General features: G+C 51.5%; 8 protein-coding genes across 8 annotated transcripts; 5 read left to right on the forward strand and 3 right to left on the reverse strand.

Annotated features, from left to right (window-relative positions):
* The first annotated feature begins 354 nt into the window (after window positions 1-354).
* Window positions 355-2,642, forward strand: LOC100842216 (cytochrome P450 94B3). The gene has a single exon (XM_003564374.4). The coding sequence runs from the start codon at window positions 861-863 to the stop codon at window positions 2,385-2,387; it is 1,527 nt and encodes a 508-aa protein (XP_003564422.1). The 5' UTR covers window positions 355-860; the 3' UTR covers window positions 2,388-2,642.
* Window positions 2,643-2,867: 225 nt separating this feature from the next.
* On the forward strand, window positions 2,868-5,141 carry LOC100842530 (cytochrome P450 94B3). Its single transcript, XM_014898128.2, has one exon. The coding sequence runs from the start codon at window positions 3,134-3,136 to the stop codon at window positions 4,688-4,690; it is 1,557 nt and encodes a 518-aa protein (XP_014753614.1). The 5' UTR covers window positions 2,868-3,133; the 3' UTR covers window positions 4,691-5,141.
* A 435-nt stretch (window positions 5,142-5,576) lies between these two features.
* On the forward strand, window positions 5,577-7,508 carry LOC100830929 (cytochrome P450 94B3). The gene is made up of 2 exons (XM_024459806.1): window positions 5,577-7,175; window positions 7,300-7,508. Exon 1 carries the CDS (start codon window positions 5,601-5,603, stop codon window positions 7,131-7,133), a length of 1,533 nt encoding a protein of 510 aa, XP_024315574.1. The 5' UTR covers window positions 5,577-5,600; the 3' UTR covers window positions 7,134-7,175; window positions 7,300-7,508.
* LOC100845574 (50S ribosomal protein L34, chloroplastic) lies at window positions 7,460-9,318 on the reverse strand. Its single transcript, XM_003564384.4, has 2 exons — window positions 9,051-9,318; window positions 7,460-7,897 (listed from the first exon to the last, which is right to left on the reverse strand). Exons 1-2 carry the CDS (start codon window positions 9,277-9,279, stop codon window positions 7,644-7,646), a joined length of 483 nt encoding a protein of 160 aa, XP_003564432.1. The 5' UTR covers window positions 9,280-9,318; the 3' UTR covers window positions 7,460-7,643.
* A 623-nt stretch (window positions 9,319-9,941) lies between these two features.
* Window positions 9,942-11,233, forward strand: LOC104583340. The gene is made up of 3 exons (XM_024458858.1): window positions 9,942-9,953; window positions 10,387-10,527; window positions 10,929-11,233. The coding sequence occupies exons 1-3, from the start codon at window positions 9,942-9,944 to the stop codon at window positions 11,148-11,150; spliced, it is 375 nt and encodes a 124-aa protein (XP_024314626.1). The 3' UTR covers window positions 11,151-11,233.
* A 1,171-nt stretch (window positions 11,234-12,404) lies between these two features.
* LOC100844656 lies at window positions 12,405-13,665 on the reverse strand. The gene is made up of 5 exons (XM_003564381.3): window positions 13,481-13,665; window positions 13,282-13,385; window positions 13,094-13,180; window positions 12,833-12,991; window positions 12,405-12,711 (listed from the first exon to the last, which is right to left on the reverse strand). Exons 1-5 carry the CDS (start codon window positions 13,611-13,613, stop codon window positions 12,574-12,576), a joined length of 621 nt encoding a protein of 206 aa, XP_003564429.1. The 5' UTR covers window positions 13,614-13,665; the 3' UTR covers window positions 12,405-12,573.
* Window positions 13,666-13,780: 115 nt separating this feature from the next.
* Window positions 13,781-15,148, forward strand: LOC100845273 (psbP domain-containing protein 6, chloroplastic). The gene is made up of 3 exons (XM_003564383.4): window positions 13,781-14,225; window positions 14,397-14,713; window positions 14,829-15,148. Exons 1-3 carry the CDS (start codon window positions 13,874-13,876, stop codon window positions 14,997-14,999), a joined length of 840 nt encoding a protein of 279 aa, XP_003564431.1. The 5' UTR covers window positions 13,781-13,873; the 3' UTR covers window positions 15,000-15,148.
* Window positions 15,092-16,810, reverse strand: LOC112270991. The gene is made up of 2 exons (XM_024459795.1): window positions 15,987-16,810; window positions 15,092-15,908 (listed from the first exon to the last, which is right to left on the reverse strand). The coding sequence occupies exons 1-2, from the start codon at window positions 16,272-16,274 to the stop codon at window positions 15,867-15,869; spliced, it is 330 nt and encodes a 109-aa protein (XP_024315563.1). The 5' UTR covers window positions 16,275-16,810; the 3' UTR covers window positions 15,092-15,866.
* Between the last annotated feature and the right edge of the window lie 122 nt (window positions 16,811-16,932).

Here is a 16,932-nt window from a genome sequence, read left to right on the forward strand (position 1 = left end):
TACGCCGCTCATAGGGTAGTTTGGGAAGATCGAAAATTTACAGCCTGCATGGACTCGACCTGGCCCACTCTCTCTCCTTCTCGTTCGTTCCCCTGCTCCCCCTTCTTCTTCCCTGCGCGTGGAGCCGCCGCGCCGCTGCCATGCCCACGGCTCTCCGTGAACCATCTAAATACTGTTGCACTAATCGTTTGATTCTGATGTCCAGAACCCACACAGGAGATATGAGATACATTGGTTGAGATAACCAAGGCATGGACAGAGCGGTTCAGAACCAGGAGATGTAGTAGCAGTAACTCAATATTTCATTCCTGGCATTAATATCGATGTACCTTTTTTGAACCAGAGTTCTTCAAATGCTTGCTGTAACATGAGATTAACCGTGGTAACAATATGTGTCTATATCTCTCCAATCTCCATACGGAACAGCTATGCCACTCAAGCTGTGCATCCCTGTCTCTCTCCAATTTCTTCAATTTTTCAGAAAAGAATCCCCGATTTCTTCAACCCTAGGGCTGGCAGTCGATGTTGGCCTGTTCATGCGGCTACCCGGCCTGCCTAAACTTGTAGCCGTGGGGCCGACAAAGACAGACAGGATCTTTTACGGTTAATTGATTTAAATATCAAATGTCCATACTACCCTTAGAAATCAACGGCAGTATAGGTACCATAAAAAAACTCTTTATTTTGCAAGCAGATGATAAACAAAGCATCTACGGATTGAGGATGTTAGTATACTACTCGAATCAATCGAGTGTAAAACCTCCTTGAATCCTTGACTTCGACCTTCTTATCGCAAGCACGTTGATCCAAATCTGAAAGCACTCAACACCGCTCGCAAGCCAAGCCAGCACCGTTTCACCATGGAATTCTCCTTGGCCTCATCCCTTCCCCTTCTCTTCCTCCTCCTACTCCCTCTCCTCTACTTCCTCTACCTTCACCGCGACCCCAAGAAGCAGCCTCAGGCCAATGGGCTCAAGGTGTACCCGATCCTCGGCACGCTGCCGCACTTCGTCAAGAACCAGGACCGGTTCCTGGAGTGGTCGACGGCCGTGATGCAGAGCAGCCCCGTGCACACCATGTCCTTCAAGGTGCCCGGCCTTACCGGCGGCGCCATCACCGCCGACCCGGCGTGCGTGGAGCACATACTCAAGACCAACTTCGGGAACTACCCCAAGGGCGAGCTCACGGTGTCCATGCTGGAGGACTTCCTGGGCCACGGCATCTTCAACTCGGACGGCGAGCAGTGGCTGTGGCAGCGCAAGGCCGCCAGCTACGAGTTCAGCAAGCGCTCGCTGAGGAACTTCGTGGTCGACGCCGTCCGCTTCGAGGTCCTGGAGCGGCTCCTGCCGTTGCTGTCCAGGGCGGAGCTGGACGGGCAGACGCTGGACGTGCAGGACGTGCTGGAGCGGTTCGCGTTCGACAACATCTGCCGCGTGGCATTCGGCGAGGACCCGGCCTGCCTCGGGGAGGAGAGCATGGCCAGCGGGGAGTTCATGAGCGCGTTCAACGACGCGCAGAACACCATCATGGCACGGTTCATGTCGCCGGCCAAGTGGCTGTGGCGCGTCAAGAGGGCGCTGAACATGGAGCCCGAGAGGCGGATGCGGTCGGCGCTCGCCGCGATCCACGGCTACGCCGACAAGATCGTCCGCGAGCGCAGGGAGAGAGGAGAGGCCGGGCTGGTGTCCAGGGACGACTTCCTGTCGCGCTTCGCCGCGGCCGGCGAGCAGTACAGCGACGAGAGCCTCCGCGACGTGGTGACTAACTTCATCCTGGCCGGCCGAGACACAACCTCCTCCGCGCTCACCTGGTTCTTCTGGCTGCTGTCCACCCGCCCCGACGTGGAGGGCAAGCTGGTGCGCGAGATCCGTGCCGTGCGCGCCCAGAACGCGCACGGCGTGGGCGCGACGACGTTCAGCTTCGACGAGCTGCGCGAGATGAGCTACCTCCACGCGGCCATCACGGAGTCCATGCGGCTGTACCCGCCGGTGTCGGCCGACACGCACAGCTGCAAGGAGGACGACTTCCTCCCCGACGGCACGTTCGTCGGCAAAGGGTGGCTCATGACCTACTGCGCCTACGCCATGGCGCGGCTGGAATCCGTGTGGGGCGAAGACTGCGAGGAGTTCAGGCCGGAGCGGTGGCTGGACGAGGAAGGCGCGTTCCGGCCGGAGAACCCGTTCAAGTACCCGGTGTTCCACGCCGGGCCCCGGATGTGCCTCGGCAAGGAGATGGCCTACATACAGATGAAATCCATCATGGCGTGTGTGCTCGAGAGGTTCAGCCTCGTCTACGTCGGCGGCGAGGGCCATCCCAAGCTCATCATGTCGCTGACGCTAAGGATGGGAAGCGGGTTGCCGATGCAGGTCAAGAGCAGGGAGAGCTAGTCCTTTCGTTCGTGGTCTTCTGTACTGCTTTTGTTGTGTTTCTCGCTTTACTACGATCCGGGGAATAAATCTTCAGTTTTTGTTTTTTGTTGATGTAACATTGCACTTAGCTAGCACATCGGTGTGCATCACATGCTGGAAAGGTAGAAGGAATGGCACGCTTGTCTTGTCTTGTTCAGATGGCCGACCCAGTGATACATTGGTTCAGAATGGCACTTCGATCAATAACAGATTATTCGAATCCTTTCATTGCTATAGCATGATTCTGGATGCAGTGTCCTATACGTACATCCAACCTAAGCTAACCTGTCATGACTCATGAGTTTCTTGTGTGGATGCTACAGATAAACATTTTTTTTTTGGAACGGAAAGGCAAATTCGTCCACGATAAATAATATGCATGGAGCAATTCCCTTCACCTAGCTGCCTGCAATGCGGAAATTTCCTTGGATCTGAACCTAGATGCAGTTGGATGAATCAGGTGGCAGATCAACCAGATGCGAGTACGCGACTGAAGTAGCATCAAGCACGCACGTGTAATGGAACATAAGTCCTTTTCTTGAAGACAATAACTTTGAGCACCAAACGTGAGGAACTCCACCAGACTAATCAAACAGAAAAGTGGTTATATACCATCAAGGAGGCAGCAACTGTACATCAGAATCTCCCATTGATGTGCCAGTGACCAGTGCCCACTGCCAAGCAGCACCCAATTTGGACTTGGCAAGCCTGAGATCACGATCTCCATGGAGCCGTCGTTGACCTCGGGTCTCGCCATGCTCCTCCTCTTGCTCCTACCACTACTCTGCTTCCTCTGCCTATACTGGGACGCCAAGAAGCAGACTCGCGCCGACGGCCTCAAGGCCTACCCCATCATCGGCACGCTCCCGCACTTCGTCAAGAACCAGCACCGCCTCATCGAATGGACGGCCGGCGTCCTCGCGCGCTGCCCAACGTACACCATGTCCTTCAACTTCAGGGGCCTCGGCCTCACGGCCGGCGTCATGACCGCCAACCCGGCCAACGTCGAATACGTCTCCAAGACCAACTTCCAGAACTACCCAAAGGGGGAGTTCGTGGTGTCGGTCATCGGCGATTTCCTCGGCCACGGAATCTTCAACTCCGACGGCGACCACTGGCTCTGGCAGCGCAAAGCTGCCAGCTACGAGTTCAGCAAGCGGTCGCTGAGGAACTTCGTGGTCAGTACCGTCCGTTTCGAGCTCGTCGAGCGGCTGCTGCCGCTGCTCTCCCGCGCGGAACGGGACGGCCGGACGCTGGACGTGCAGGACGTGCTCGAGCGTTTCACGTTCGATAATGTCTGCTGCGTCGTCTTCGACGAGGACCCGGCGTGCCTCACCGAGGAAGGGCTAGGGGCGAACGGGCGAGCGGAGTTCATGCTCGCCTTAACCGAGGCGCAGAACATTGTCATGGCCCGGTTCATGGCGCCGGTCAAGTGGGCATGGCGGGTGAAGAAGCTACTCAACATGGAGCCCGAGAGGCGGATGCGGCAGGCGCTCGCCACGATCCACGGCTACGTCGACAGGATCGTCCGCGAGCGCAGCGAGAGGGGAGCGGCCGGGCTGGCGCGCAAGGACGACTTCCTGTCGCGCTTCGCGTCGAGCGGCGAGCACAGCGACGAGAGCCTCCGGGACGTGGTCACCAACTTCATCGTGGCCGGACGCGACACGACCTCCTCGGCGCTCAGCTGGTTCTTCTGGATGCTGTCCAGCCGGCCCGACGTCGAGGACAAGATCTTGCAAGAGATCCACGCCTTGCGGCGCGCCTCGTCATCGACGGGCGCCGGAGACGACGCGGCGGCGTTTGGCTACGAGGAGCTCCACGGCATGCAGTACCTGCACGCGGCGATCACGGAGTCCATGCGGCTGTACCCGCCCGTGGCCATGAACACGCACTGCAGCATGCGCGACGACGTCCTGCCTGACGGCACGTTCGTCGGCAGAGGGTGGCAGGTCACCTACAACGCGTACGCCATGGCGCGGCTGGAGGAGATATGGGGCGGCGACTGCAGCGAGTTCAGGCCGGAGCGTTGGCTCGACGAGGAAGGCGTGTTCCGGCCGGCGAGCCCGTTCAAGTACGCGGTCTTCCACGCCGGCCCGAGGATGTGCGTCGGCAAGGAGATGGCTTACATACAGATGAAGTCCATCATCGCGACCGTGCTCGAGAGGTTCAGCTTCCGGTTCGTCGGGTGCGACACGCGGCCCGGGCTTGTCTTCTCCTTGACGTTACGGATGGAAGGCGGCTTGCCGATGCAGGTGAAGAAGAGAGGGGCACTAAACGGCTAGTAGGAGGCATGGTCCCTTTGCCTACAGCTACAGGTTGCTCCTCTGTCATTCATTCTGATTTTAGTTCTAGATATTCATGCTCGGTTACTATTGGATAACAAAGGTGGCGAATGCATTCCAGCGACTACCTGATGTTCCTCGATACAAATGTTAATTTCTCACAACCGTTAAGACGTAGGTAAGCACCAAGTATTTCCTACCGTACACAAGTAACTGTATGATATGTATAGTAGCATTTGGGTCCTTCAGGTGGCAGATCAACCGTCTGCGACTGTTTAATGAAATACAAAGCCTCGTGATGAAAGAAACTGTCCACTTGTGGTGTGGTGAACAACTGAACATGATACTTTGCTAGTGTTTGGCCATGCTGGCTTGTTGTATACAAGACGGTTCCCTAAAACTCTATATCTACCTTCCCTCAAAAAAATAAATCTATATCTACCTATTAAAAATAAAAATAAAACTCTACATCTAGATAAGCAAAGCAGAACTTCAGTTCAGCGTAGCTGTTTCTAATATTTGGCAAATTCCATACAGTTATGCCATCCAACTTGTGGGTTCCCATGGAGACATGCCTCTCACGTGACAGAAAACAATGAAAGGACTTCCAGCATTGCTTGATTTTGCATTCGCTGAAACTAATTGCACAAGCACAATCATTCTTAATCTACAAGTATTCTCAACATACTGAGGTTTAAGTAGTTATCCAGCTCAACTTCCCGGAAGAGTTTAAGCATCGACAGCAAGAACTAGACCAGATTAATCTAAGAGAAAAAGGTTTATATAGCATAAGATCCAACAACTCTACTCGAGAATCTTCCCCTTGCTGTACTAACTGCCAAGGACTTAAAATCAGTCCCTACAGTCTCTACAGTTTGGTCTGTGCAGCAAGCTTGAGATCTCGATCGCCATGGAGCTCTCGTTGACCTCGTCCCTTGCCATCCTCCCCTTGCTCCTCCTACCTCTCCTCTGCTTCCTCTGCCTACGCTGGCAGACCAGAAAGCAGCCTCGTGCTGATGGCCTCAAGGCCTACCCTGTAGTTGGCACGCTCCCACACTTCGTCAAGAACCAGCACCGCCTCGTCGAGTGGTCGGCCGGCATTATTGCCCGTTGCCCCACGCACACAATGTCCTTCAACTTCAAGGGCCTCGGTCTCATGGCTGGCGCCATCACTGCCAATCCGGCGAATGTGGAATATGTCATGAAGACCAACTTCCAGAACTATCCCAAGGGAGACTTCGTGGTGTCTGTCATCGAGGACTTCCTCGGCCATGGCATCTTCAACTCCGACGGCGACCAGTGGCTTTGGCAGCGCAAGGCCTCCAGCTATGAGTTCAGCAAGCGGTCGCTGAGAAATTTCGTGGTCAGCACTGTCCGATTCGAGGTTGTTGAGAGGCTGCTGCCGCTGCTTTCCCAGGCAGAGCAGGACGGCCGGACACTGGATGTGCAGGATGTTCTTGAACGATTCGCGTTCGACAACATCTGCTGTGTTGCCTTTGACGAGGACCCAGCGTGCCTCACGGAGGAGGGCCTGGGGGTGAATGGGCGTGCAGAGTTCATGCACGCCTTAACCGACGCGCAGAACATAGTCATGGCCAGGTTCATGTCGCCAATCAAGTCGGCATGGCGAATCAAGAAGCTACTCAACATAGAGCCTGAGAGACGGATGCACGAGGCGCTCGCCACGATCCACGGATATGTCGACAGGATTGTCCGTGAGCGCAGCGAGAGGGGAGCAGCTGGGTTGGCGCGCAAAGACGACTTCCTGTCGCGCTTCGCCTCAAGTGGTGAGCACAGCAACGAGAGCCTCCGGGATGTGGTCACCAACTTTATCCTAGCCGGGAGGGACACGACCTCATCTGCGCTCACTTGGTTCTTCTGGCTGCTATCCAGCCGGCCAGACGTGGAGGAAAAGATCGTACGCGAGATTTGCACAGTGCGGGCATCCAGCAGGAGCACGGATGCGGCATTCAGCTTTAGCGAGCTGCGCAAGATGAACTACCTGCAAGCTGCAATCACAGAGTCCATGCGGCTGTACCCTCCTGTGGCCATGGACTCGCGCTGCTGCCAGCACGATGATGTACTGCCTGACGGCACGTTTGTGGGCAAAGGGTGGCAGGTCTCCTACAGCGCGTACGCCATGGCACGATTAGAGGAGATATGGGGCAATGACTGTCAGGAGTACCGACCAGAACGGTGGCTAGATGCAGAGGGCATGTTCCAACCAGAGAGCACGTCCAAGTACCCGATCTTCCACGGCGGTCCGAGGATGTGCCTCGGCAAGGAGATGGCCTACATACAAATGAAGTCCATCGTAGCGTGCGTGTTCGAGAGGTTCAGCTTCCAGTTTGTTGGTGGCGAGAGCCGGCCAGGGCTTGTGTTCTCAGTGACATTAAGGATGGAGGGTGGCTTGCCAATGCAAGTGAAGAAAAGGGAGCAGTAATCTTATTCTTTCTGGTTTTAGGCATGTTCCCTTTGCCTACAGGTGTGTTCCAATCTTATTCTTTCTGGTTTTAGTTCTAGTCTTCTAGATATTAAGATTCCCCTCTTACTAGTTTTGAGGCACCATTGATTCATGCACTAAGAATAATAGCAAGGTCATAATACAGGATAGCAAAGGTGATGCAGGTATGTTCCTCCAAAGAAGCAAGTATTCCTCAAAACTGTTAGATGTAGGTAAGCACAAATTATGTCCTACCACATGCATGTGCTTTGGTGATATATAGGATTTGGTTCCTAGGAGTTGAGAGTGCTGCGCTCAAGATAGTATGATCTCACAAAACAACATCATATTAAAGACCGTTGAGAATTTGATTCAGATATCAAGTATTAACCACAAAAAACATGGAAAAGGATGTACAGCAATCGTTTCAGAAGAACATGGCTGAGAGCATGGGATGCAACAAAGTAAAACTTACCGCTGGAATACAAAACGCCTCAAATTGCAAAGCAATTAAAACTTCGTCCCTGTGGGTGAGTTCGTCTTTGTGCAGAGAATCTTTCTTCCTTTGGCACGTCTACGCTTCAGGACCCTTCTTCCAGAAGTAGTCCGCATCCGCCTGCGGAAACCATGTACACGGGCAAGTGACTTCCGAGATCTTGACCTCTTGGTCAGGCAGAGAGCAGCCTTTCCGGCCCTAATCTGCAGACCACGAGGTCTTCGTGTTGTCAATCTGTGGTAGCTGAACTCAATTCCGAAAGATGAACCTGACGTACACAATGTTAAATAATGTTAATATTGAAGTCATTTTAGATAACCGGACACTATGATTTGACACAACATCTAGAATGTGCTAAACATAAGTGCAGAACAAACTATTAAAAAATACTTAGTTTTCTTCCGATATGTTTTTGTTCTCTTAAGATTAATTCTATTTTTTTGTGTGCTTAAAATAGATTCGACCACATTCTATTGGTTTATTCCCCCCATTAGCTAGTTCCTTTAATCAAACATCGTTGTGCTGATTTCAGAAGCAAATTGGGTAGCATTTAGGTGGTAGAAAAATTGATCTTGAGTGAAGTGTATGGAAGTTTAAATCTTGACTATTGAAGTTGTTCGTTCCTTGACTCTGTTAGAAGGTTTGCGGTCACCTCACCTATGTCGGAATGGTCCAGGTCCGCTCTTCTCAGTTCTATAGCTAAGAAACCAAGAACTCCAGTTCAAAGTATCTGTTTCGTGGGATTTTGCAATGTCTATATGATTCAGGGCTTTAGGCTCTGGAATACAGATACATCTATACTAGTGGAAGTTGCAAGACAATGGCAAATAAACCTTCAACCGTGTACATTTTCCTAATTTTGTAGTTTATATTCACTAAAACTGACCCCTGAAATATGAAACTCTCAGTTTCTTGTTTGTGCCCCGATATAAAAATTGGGTCCAAGACAAGAATGACTTATGCAAAACCTGCTTGTTAGCAGTTAACTACGCATAGTACTCATACTCTAGGACCGTACATTCAACAGTAACTAAATTTCAGATGTTTTAGACAAACTGATGGATAAATTTAATTTTGTTTGGGTAAATTCTCCACACACTAAACCAAAATCGAAGTTCCTACTTGCTGTTGGGCTAATAGGAAAATTGGGGATGTGAAGTGAAGCAGCTACACACAAGCTCAATCTATCTTCGCTTTCTTGGTGTCACTGCACTTCATATAGCGCGTGACTGACTAGGCTCAGAATAATACAACATCAGCATCGCATTGTCAAACACTGCAACACCCGCAGTTTAACATTCCACGGTTCAAACCCGCCATTGCAGGCAACTTTACCCTGGACCCAGTTCGGTAGTTCCCCAACCCAACAGAACAGGACAATACCGAGAAATTAAAAACAAGCCATGAGGTATTTCTCTCACCGGCGAACGAGGAGGCAGACGCGAAGGCCAGCGACGACGATACCGCAGCCGAGAACGAAGCAGGGTAGGCGGAGGCGGAGGACGAGACGAATGAGCTCTGGAGAAACGGGCGGGCGGAGGCAGCCATCGGGGCCGACTTGGGGCGGAGACCGCCGCCTATAGCCACCGCCGAGATCCTCCCGGTGTAGAGCGAGAGGGACGCCATTGGTGAAGCCAGGGCAAGCGCCATGTCTGGGCAGCCGGGATACGGGCTAGCCTCTCGCTCTCGATGGGTTATCGTATCCACGACTGGATATGATATTTGGGCCTCGTGGGCCTCTGTTTTGGACATTCAGAGTGTTGTTAGCCCATTAAATTGGCCCATTCGTTCTCATTGTTTGCGTTGTGTTTTTCGTCCCTTTTTTTTCTTGTCGCATAACCGACTAACAGTGATTTCACAGCTTATATTTCAATTGGTGTGTATCCGGCCACAGTGCATTCAACATAGGTTCCAACTGTCTGAACTAGACCGTTCATTCGGCTTTTCAAAATCATGAGATTGGTCGGGTTTATGGATGCATGGTGAAGAGTTTCATGTCTCGAACTAGTTCACCCAAAAACTCAAACTGATAAGGGAAGGATTCTGTAATTTTGTCACTGAACACATGAAAAAATGGATCTAAGAAGTTATTTATGTCGTGGATCATATATATTTTGAATCCTAAATTTGGCAGGCAGGAACAATTTTTAAAGCTATAATCTGTCACACGAAGGCTGCCGTGGCTATTAGGCAAGTTCAGAAAGGGGTGTCAACGAACTTGGGTGTTCTAAATAATTTTTTAATAAGTCTTCAATCTATGGCAAACTTGTAGTTTTGAAATTCTCAAGTGATGGTCTAGCAGTGGCAAAGCCATGTGTTCAGCTGTGTGATCAGTTGGCCACACAGCTTTTTTGCAAAATCAACGAATCTATACCTACCTATCTAAAAAATACGAACCGTTCCCTTCATCTCTTTTTTTGTCGTTCGTCAAACTCGTCGTCCCGCCCCTTGGCACGGTTGGGCTGACAAAAGCCCGCATCCTGATCGTTGGGCCATCCCACGACCGTGGCACGCGTTTGCCATCCTTCCCCGACACCATCTGCGCCCTCCCTTCACCCTCGACGCAGCTGCCGCAATCTTCATCTGCGTGCACCGGCGCTGCCATCCTCCCTCTCCCTCTGCTCACGCCGCTGCCCTCCTCGCCTGCTCGCACCGCCGCCGCGATCCCTCTGCGCACGTCGCCTCCGCCGTCTACGGTGGTAACATGACGACGCTCCGTGAAGAGGAAGCTGTTCGGGGGAGGAGCAAGCGGCGCAGGAAGGCGGGAAGAAGAAGAGGAAGAAGAGGGCAACGCGGCCGAAGCTCACGCCGGACCTGCTCCTCTCCGACGCCGGCCTAGGCTTCGTCCTCTGCTACTTCCCCAAGGCCTTCAAGCCACGCGCCCGCCCCGGCCACGAGGTCTGTCTTGCAGCCTGCCTACACCCCGCTTAAACCCTTCCACGGGTCTGTTCCCAATTTATTGATCGATCCGTATAGCTGGAAACACACCTCTGTGACATGATTGTGCTGCCCTTTCTTGTTATGCATTTTGGTTGCGTTGGGTTGATTGGTCTGTACAGTTCTGGTCCTTGCTCTGTTCTTGCAAGTTGATATGATGCACATGCACAGCTCTTTTGTTTTCACGAGCATGCCGAACACAAATGTTTGAAAAGGATAAAGGAAAATGAACGCCCTGCCTGGAATTATTCAGTTATTTACTACATATATGAACAAAGTGTGCAGCCTGTTGTTGGTCACTATAAAAGAATGTTTTTATTATGGTATGGCCTCCTAATTATGATTTATTGTCTTGCTGTCAGGTGGAGGACCTTGGCAATCTGATCAAGATTTATGCTGAATGGCAATCCCACTTGATCCGTTATTACTCCTTTCAGCAGTTTGTGCGGAAAGTTGAGAAAGTTGGGGCCGGTAACCGCGTTAGAGTAAGCTACTTTCTTCTTTTCAGCGTTTTCCTGCCATGCTGTTACAGACAAGTTGAGCAGTCCTCGGAGTATATGGTCAACTTAACTTGTGTACTGTAATTTATTTTATCTCTTTTAGGGTGGTTAGCTTAAGTTTATATGTATTTTGTCCGGCTAGATAGGATGCTTGAAATAGAATTAGTTATTGCCACCACCACCACCTGTGGCGCTCCGTGAAGAGGAAGCTGTTCGGGGGAAAAGCGGGATGGGGAGGGGGGAAATGGCGCAGTTGGGCTAGCGTGGATCTGGCGGAGGAGGAGACCGCTCCTGCTGCTGTGGGGGAGGCCATGGTCATGATGTTGCGCCTGCAAAGAGAGAAGGCCAGGGTCCACATGGAATTTCTGCTTGAATCAAAATTCAGTTTGTATAGCCCAACTATCATGTCGATCTCTTTTTTTCTTCTTCTGAATTTCATCAATGTTACGCTTATTATTACCACTTTCGCGGAAATTATAACATGTGGTGTATTTTAAAGTCCGTGGCAGCGAGCGGGCGAGGATTGAGGAACGAAGAGGTGATGTTATGAGCCTTTGACACTTCGTGCCATATCTTGGGCTGTAGTGGTTATACTGTCTCTAGCTTGCCCTTCTTATGGTAATGGTCAGATACAGGTTGCAATGCTGTTTAATCTCTGCTTATTAAGGAAGTAAATATGATGTCTTCTTATGGTCTTCTAGAAAGATCATTTTGTATTTTTTGGACCGGGCTAAAAAAATTTCATCATCAGTCAATGCTTGATGGTTGGGTAAAAGGTTTAGTTTTGTGGACTGGAGTATCTCTGAATTAGTAAATTTGGCTTATGCTTGAGGCAATTTCATCAGCGTAATAGGACGTCAGATTTGTGCTTGTTCATTGAATTTCAGGTTTCCCCCTATAATTTATATATGTTTTATTAGCTCAGTCTCATACTTTTTTGACCGGATGGTGATATGTAATTTTTAGAAGGAAATATATTGTTGTCTTCTGAGAGAGTAGATTATAAAGACAAAAAAATTGGAAGAATTTTTTTTAAAGGAATGTTTGGTGGTCATCAAAGAAGATCGAACATAAAAAGATTTGATGCATATCTTTGAATATATCATATTATTTTGTTGTTCCGTTGCAACGCACGGGCGTTTTAGCTAGTATAAGTTAAATTCATGTGGAAGAATATAAAAACTGAATAAAATTTGAAATACTGATGTACTCCGTATTTGACATCACAAGGTTAAAATCCTGGCACGGCCACTGGCCCACTGTGGTGTAGGACAGGCCATTCTCTGAATTTGCTGTCAGGTTCCTCCGACTCCGTCGATTTTTCTCCTCAGTGTCGCTTCCAGGGAAACTTTGGTGACCATTCATCAATATAGAGAACTGTGTATATTTAACTCGCTGCTACAAGCATTAGTATTGTACTACAGATTCTTAAGAAAGAGATATATAAGACACGCCATTGATTCAAGCTACTCCTAACAGTACAATCAAGGGGGCTCTAGGTTTCTAGCTAGTTGGTACTAATCTGATCCTCCGTCTTCCTATTGATGATGATACCCTGATCCCTCACCGGCAGGCGTTCCTTCTCCTCCTCCACTTGCTCCAGCAGAACCTGCAGGTCAGCCTCCGACAGGCTCTCCAATCGTTTCTGGAAAGAAAGAAATCAATGGTTTGGTCAGTCACGACTTGTCTGCATTTACAGATCATTCAGCATGTCAGAAGCTACAGGCCAACAACTATATGTATGCAGAGTGCCGAACGAAGGTCACCTCCATGACTTGACTCTCGTAAGTCCTGAGCTGCTTGGCGTAGGTCATGTCCTTGTTGGCCACCCGGATCATGTACGTGGAGATCCACCCCACCGTCATCCCGAGCACGATGACCAGCTGGACGACGTTGCCGGCTTGCAAGGGGTCGACGCCGACGAGCTGTGCGCGATCATCAAGACGTCAAGGCATGATTGTGAGATCAGGTGAGAGAACAAACAGAACTAATTGATCGAGCAGCCACTACCGGGCCAGATTAGTTACCTCCAGCCCGTATTTGAGGCCGTAGCCGAGGAGGGTGACGCCGACGCCGATGAGCAGCACGTCTTTCCTCGAGTACCCGAACTCCTTCTGCGGGGAACGCGAGATCGATCGAAAATTACTTAATTTAGAGCCGGATTAATTACTGGGATTTCAGGACGCGGCGCTTCGATCAGCAGCGTCTGGTTTACCTTGTCATCCGTGGGACTCGAGTCGTCCAAGCTGCTTCTCAACGCGGAAGGCCTCCTCTGTCCCGCCGCCCTCAACAGCTCGTTCGATCGCAGCACAGCTTTGCCTTCGATCGGATTAATTCGTGCAATTAGTTAGCTCTCAGTACTGGCACAAGAAAAGAACACGGAGCTAGCATGCCGGCATGGAGAACAAACATACCGGAATGGACGCCAGCGGGCAGATAGGCAGTCGTCTTGGCAAAGCGGAGACCGCCGGCGAACGCCGCCGCGGCGGCCGAGTGCGAGTTGGGAGAGATGCGAAGGACGGGAGCGGACAGGGCTGCGGGCGCCATGTTTGCTTGCCGAGTAGCCAGTCCCCGCTGCTGCTCGGCCGCACATCCGCTCCTTTTTATCTCGCCTTATCCTCGACCGGCTGACCGTGGGGGCAGTGCTCAGCCGCGTCCCGTACGCGACTACACGTTCACAGGTGCGCCACATCGAGGCCCAAAATTCACAGGCGCGTCGAAGCTCAAAATATCATAAAACTCGTCTGGATAAGAGTGTCCGTCCCGCGCGCGCGAACCAAGCCCACGAGTCCCTGGAGCTGGAGCTCATGGCTTCTTCCTCTTCTTCCGTCTTCTCCCCGCTCTTGCCTCCTCTGCGGCTGCCAGCCTCCTGCGGCGCGCGCTCTTCTGCTCCTCCCCAGGCTGGGCCTGGGTCCGCAGATAACGCCAACGCCGTCGCTGCTTCTGCTGCCTCACGGCCGGCGGCGCCTCTCGCGGTTGCTAGTCACAGGAGGGAGGTGTTGCTGGGAACGGCGGCCCTGGGCGCGTTGTTCCTGAGGACGCCGCTGCCGGCCGAGGCGCGTGAGGTCGTGGTCGGCAAGTTCCTGCCGCCGGTGCCGTCCAGCCCGGGCTTCGTCTTCTTCAAGGCGTCCACCAAGGACACCCCTGCTCTCCGGGCCGGTGATGATTCGATCCCTTCTTGCATTGCATTGCTCGCTAGTGCACTAATTCCTGATTTAATCAGTCGTCCCAGTAGTTTTGGAGAGGACAGTCCTGATTTGGTTTTGGGACATTGAGAAGAAGACCCAATTAATTCATCAGCTGAGTTCAGGTTCGCTAACTGATTTTCAGGCAATGTGCAACCTTACGAGTTCATCCTGCCCCCGACCTGGAAGCAGACGCGAGTGGCCAACATACTGTCCGGCAACTACTGCCAGCCCAAGTGCGCGGAGCCATGGGTGGAGGTGAAATTCGAGGACGACAGGCAGGGCAAAGTGCAGGTCGTGGCCTCGCCGCTGATCCGCCTCACCAACAGGCCCAACGCCACCATCGAGGACATCGGCAGCCCCGAGAAGCTGATGGCTTCTCTGGGGCCCTTCGTCACCGGGAACACCTTGGAACCCGAAGAGATCCTTGAGACCACTGTCGAAAAGATCGGGGATCAGACTGTAAGTCAAATGCGCTGTCATAGTTTGCCCTTCCTCTGATGTTGTAGTCGCTGCAGTTAAGTTTCTGATGGATTTGCTGAATCCTGATGCGCGGGCATAAATTCTTGTGATGCAGTACTACAGCTATGTGCTGGAGACACCACTCGCACTGACCGGTTCTCACAATCTGGCCAAGGCCACGGCGAAGGGGAACACGGTGGTGCTCTTCGTCGCCAGCGCCAGCGACAAACAGTGGCAATCTTCACAGAAGATTCTGAAGGCTATGGTTGACTCGTTTCAAGTGTGATTGCAGCAAACGCGGCCTACACAGGCTTGACTTGCCTGTCTGAACTGTAAGGTAGTTCGATAAGAGAAGCTATAGTGCTTGTTTTTTGAGGCCCGGAACACCTGTAAAGAGCTGCTTGATCAACTAGTATGGCTATGTAGCTCATTTTAGAGGTTTACTACAAGACGCACAGGGACAACCGGAAAAAAAATCCTTCCAAACAGCAAAAAAATATATATTTAAAGATGGCTTCAATTTCATTGATAAAACCAATAGTTCAGTAGAGAAACAAAATAAAATAAAAGGATTTCAGGATATTCACATATTAGCTTGGCTTATTATTCTCGAAGCATAATCCTCGTTTAGAGAAATAAATCAAAAAAGAATGACCGTTTGATCTTCGTAACTCCATTAACTATCAGGTGTAATGGTATAACCCGTGCAACACAAGAACAAATCCTGCACATATTTTCCTACTCAACCACGTCACACATAACCAACTTCAACAAATTTTCCGATTCTCTCTTTGGTGTCCGTCCATCCTGGGTGGATGAAACAACGAACCGTCTACTCTGTGATTGACCCATAGCCATCGTCGGGGGGCGGCCGCCGGTGAGGTCTCACTTTTTGTGTGGGAGGGGAGAGATTAGGCTTCAGTTTCGATTACTTTTCATTTGATACCCATCTCAGAGTCACAACGCTGGTCTCGGCCCACGGCCTCTCACACGCGGCCCACGGCCCAACAGATACACACATTACTTCTACGTTTGCTACAACGATCTCAGCAACAGGCTGACATTACACTGGCGTCCCCTTGAATCCCAGCTTGCCCCCAAGCTGGCGCCAAAGGAAACCGTTGACGAAGCACATTGAAGTCTTCTCAAATACTCAAGTTGCTAAATCAGGAAGCGAGGTCCACTTAATGCGTACCTGAAGCACAGCCGAGTTGCATTTCTTAATCAGTCGCAGTTCCACAATTGCTTCAGGCGTGGGCGCGGGAAAACTTACCCTGGGACTCGAGGAAGACGGTGGCCGGGAACCTAGTGGTGGTGGTGGAATTTTGATGGGCATGCCGTAGGGCATACCTTCAGGCATGCCGATGATGCTCCTCTCTTCCCGGCGCGGCACGTGCAACGGAGGTAGTCCAGATTCTTGCGCCATCCTCACCCCGCCGCCTTGCTCCTCCTTGGACTTGCTCATGGCGTCCATGGTCAGATCCACTTTGACCTGCATCTGCTCCAGTGCCTCCGCGTGCTTGTCCAATTTCGAGTCAATCTCCTCTAGATGGTCACCCATCTTCTCCACGGATTCAAACTGAAGCGAGCGAACAACGCTTCCTTAAATTCCTCCATCCCGTTCAACACTAATCGAGTTTGTGCCGATGGAGTTGAGGGCTTTGATGGTGACGGCGCCGTTGCAGCTTCCTCTGTACTGCCCCAACGCCAATCTTGAATTTACAGTGAGGTACCTAAGTTCCTCACAACCAATTGGTCGATGTTACGGGTACATCGTCGAGTGGTGAAGCGCAGCCGGTGGTCTAGGCTCTTGATACCAGATGTGATGACCCATAGACGTCGTTGGGTGGCGGCCGCCGGTGAGTTCTCACTTTTCGTGTGGGAGGGGTAAGCGAAGGAGGAAGAAGGGGAGAGACATGATTCAATTCCAATTACTTTTCATTCGATACTCATCTCAGAGTCACAACGCTGGTTATAAACTCCAGTTCGCTCATTACAGTTTCGGCCCACGGCCTCTCAGACACGGCCCAACAGACACACACATTACAGCTACAACACACTTAGTTCGGTATAGCGATCTCAGGAACAGGCTCAGACGTTACATACTCCCTCCCCCTTCTCCCCACTCGTTCCCCATCCTCCCGAATTCCCCCCACCCGGCCCCTTTCGCATTCACAGGCCAGCTCCTCCCTCCATGCTTCGTCATCGCCACCCTCGAC

The sequence above is a fragment of the Brachypodium distachyon genome, chromosome 2 (assembly GCF_000005505.3).
Source record: "Brachypodium distachyon strain Bd21 chromosome 2, Brachypodium_distachyon_v3.0, whole genome shotgun sequence".
Lineage (NCBI taxonomy): Eukaryota > Viridiplantae > Streptophyta > Magnoliopsida > Poales > Poaceae > Brachypodium > Brachypodium distachyon.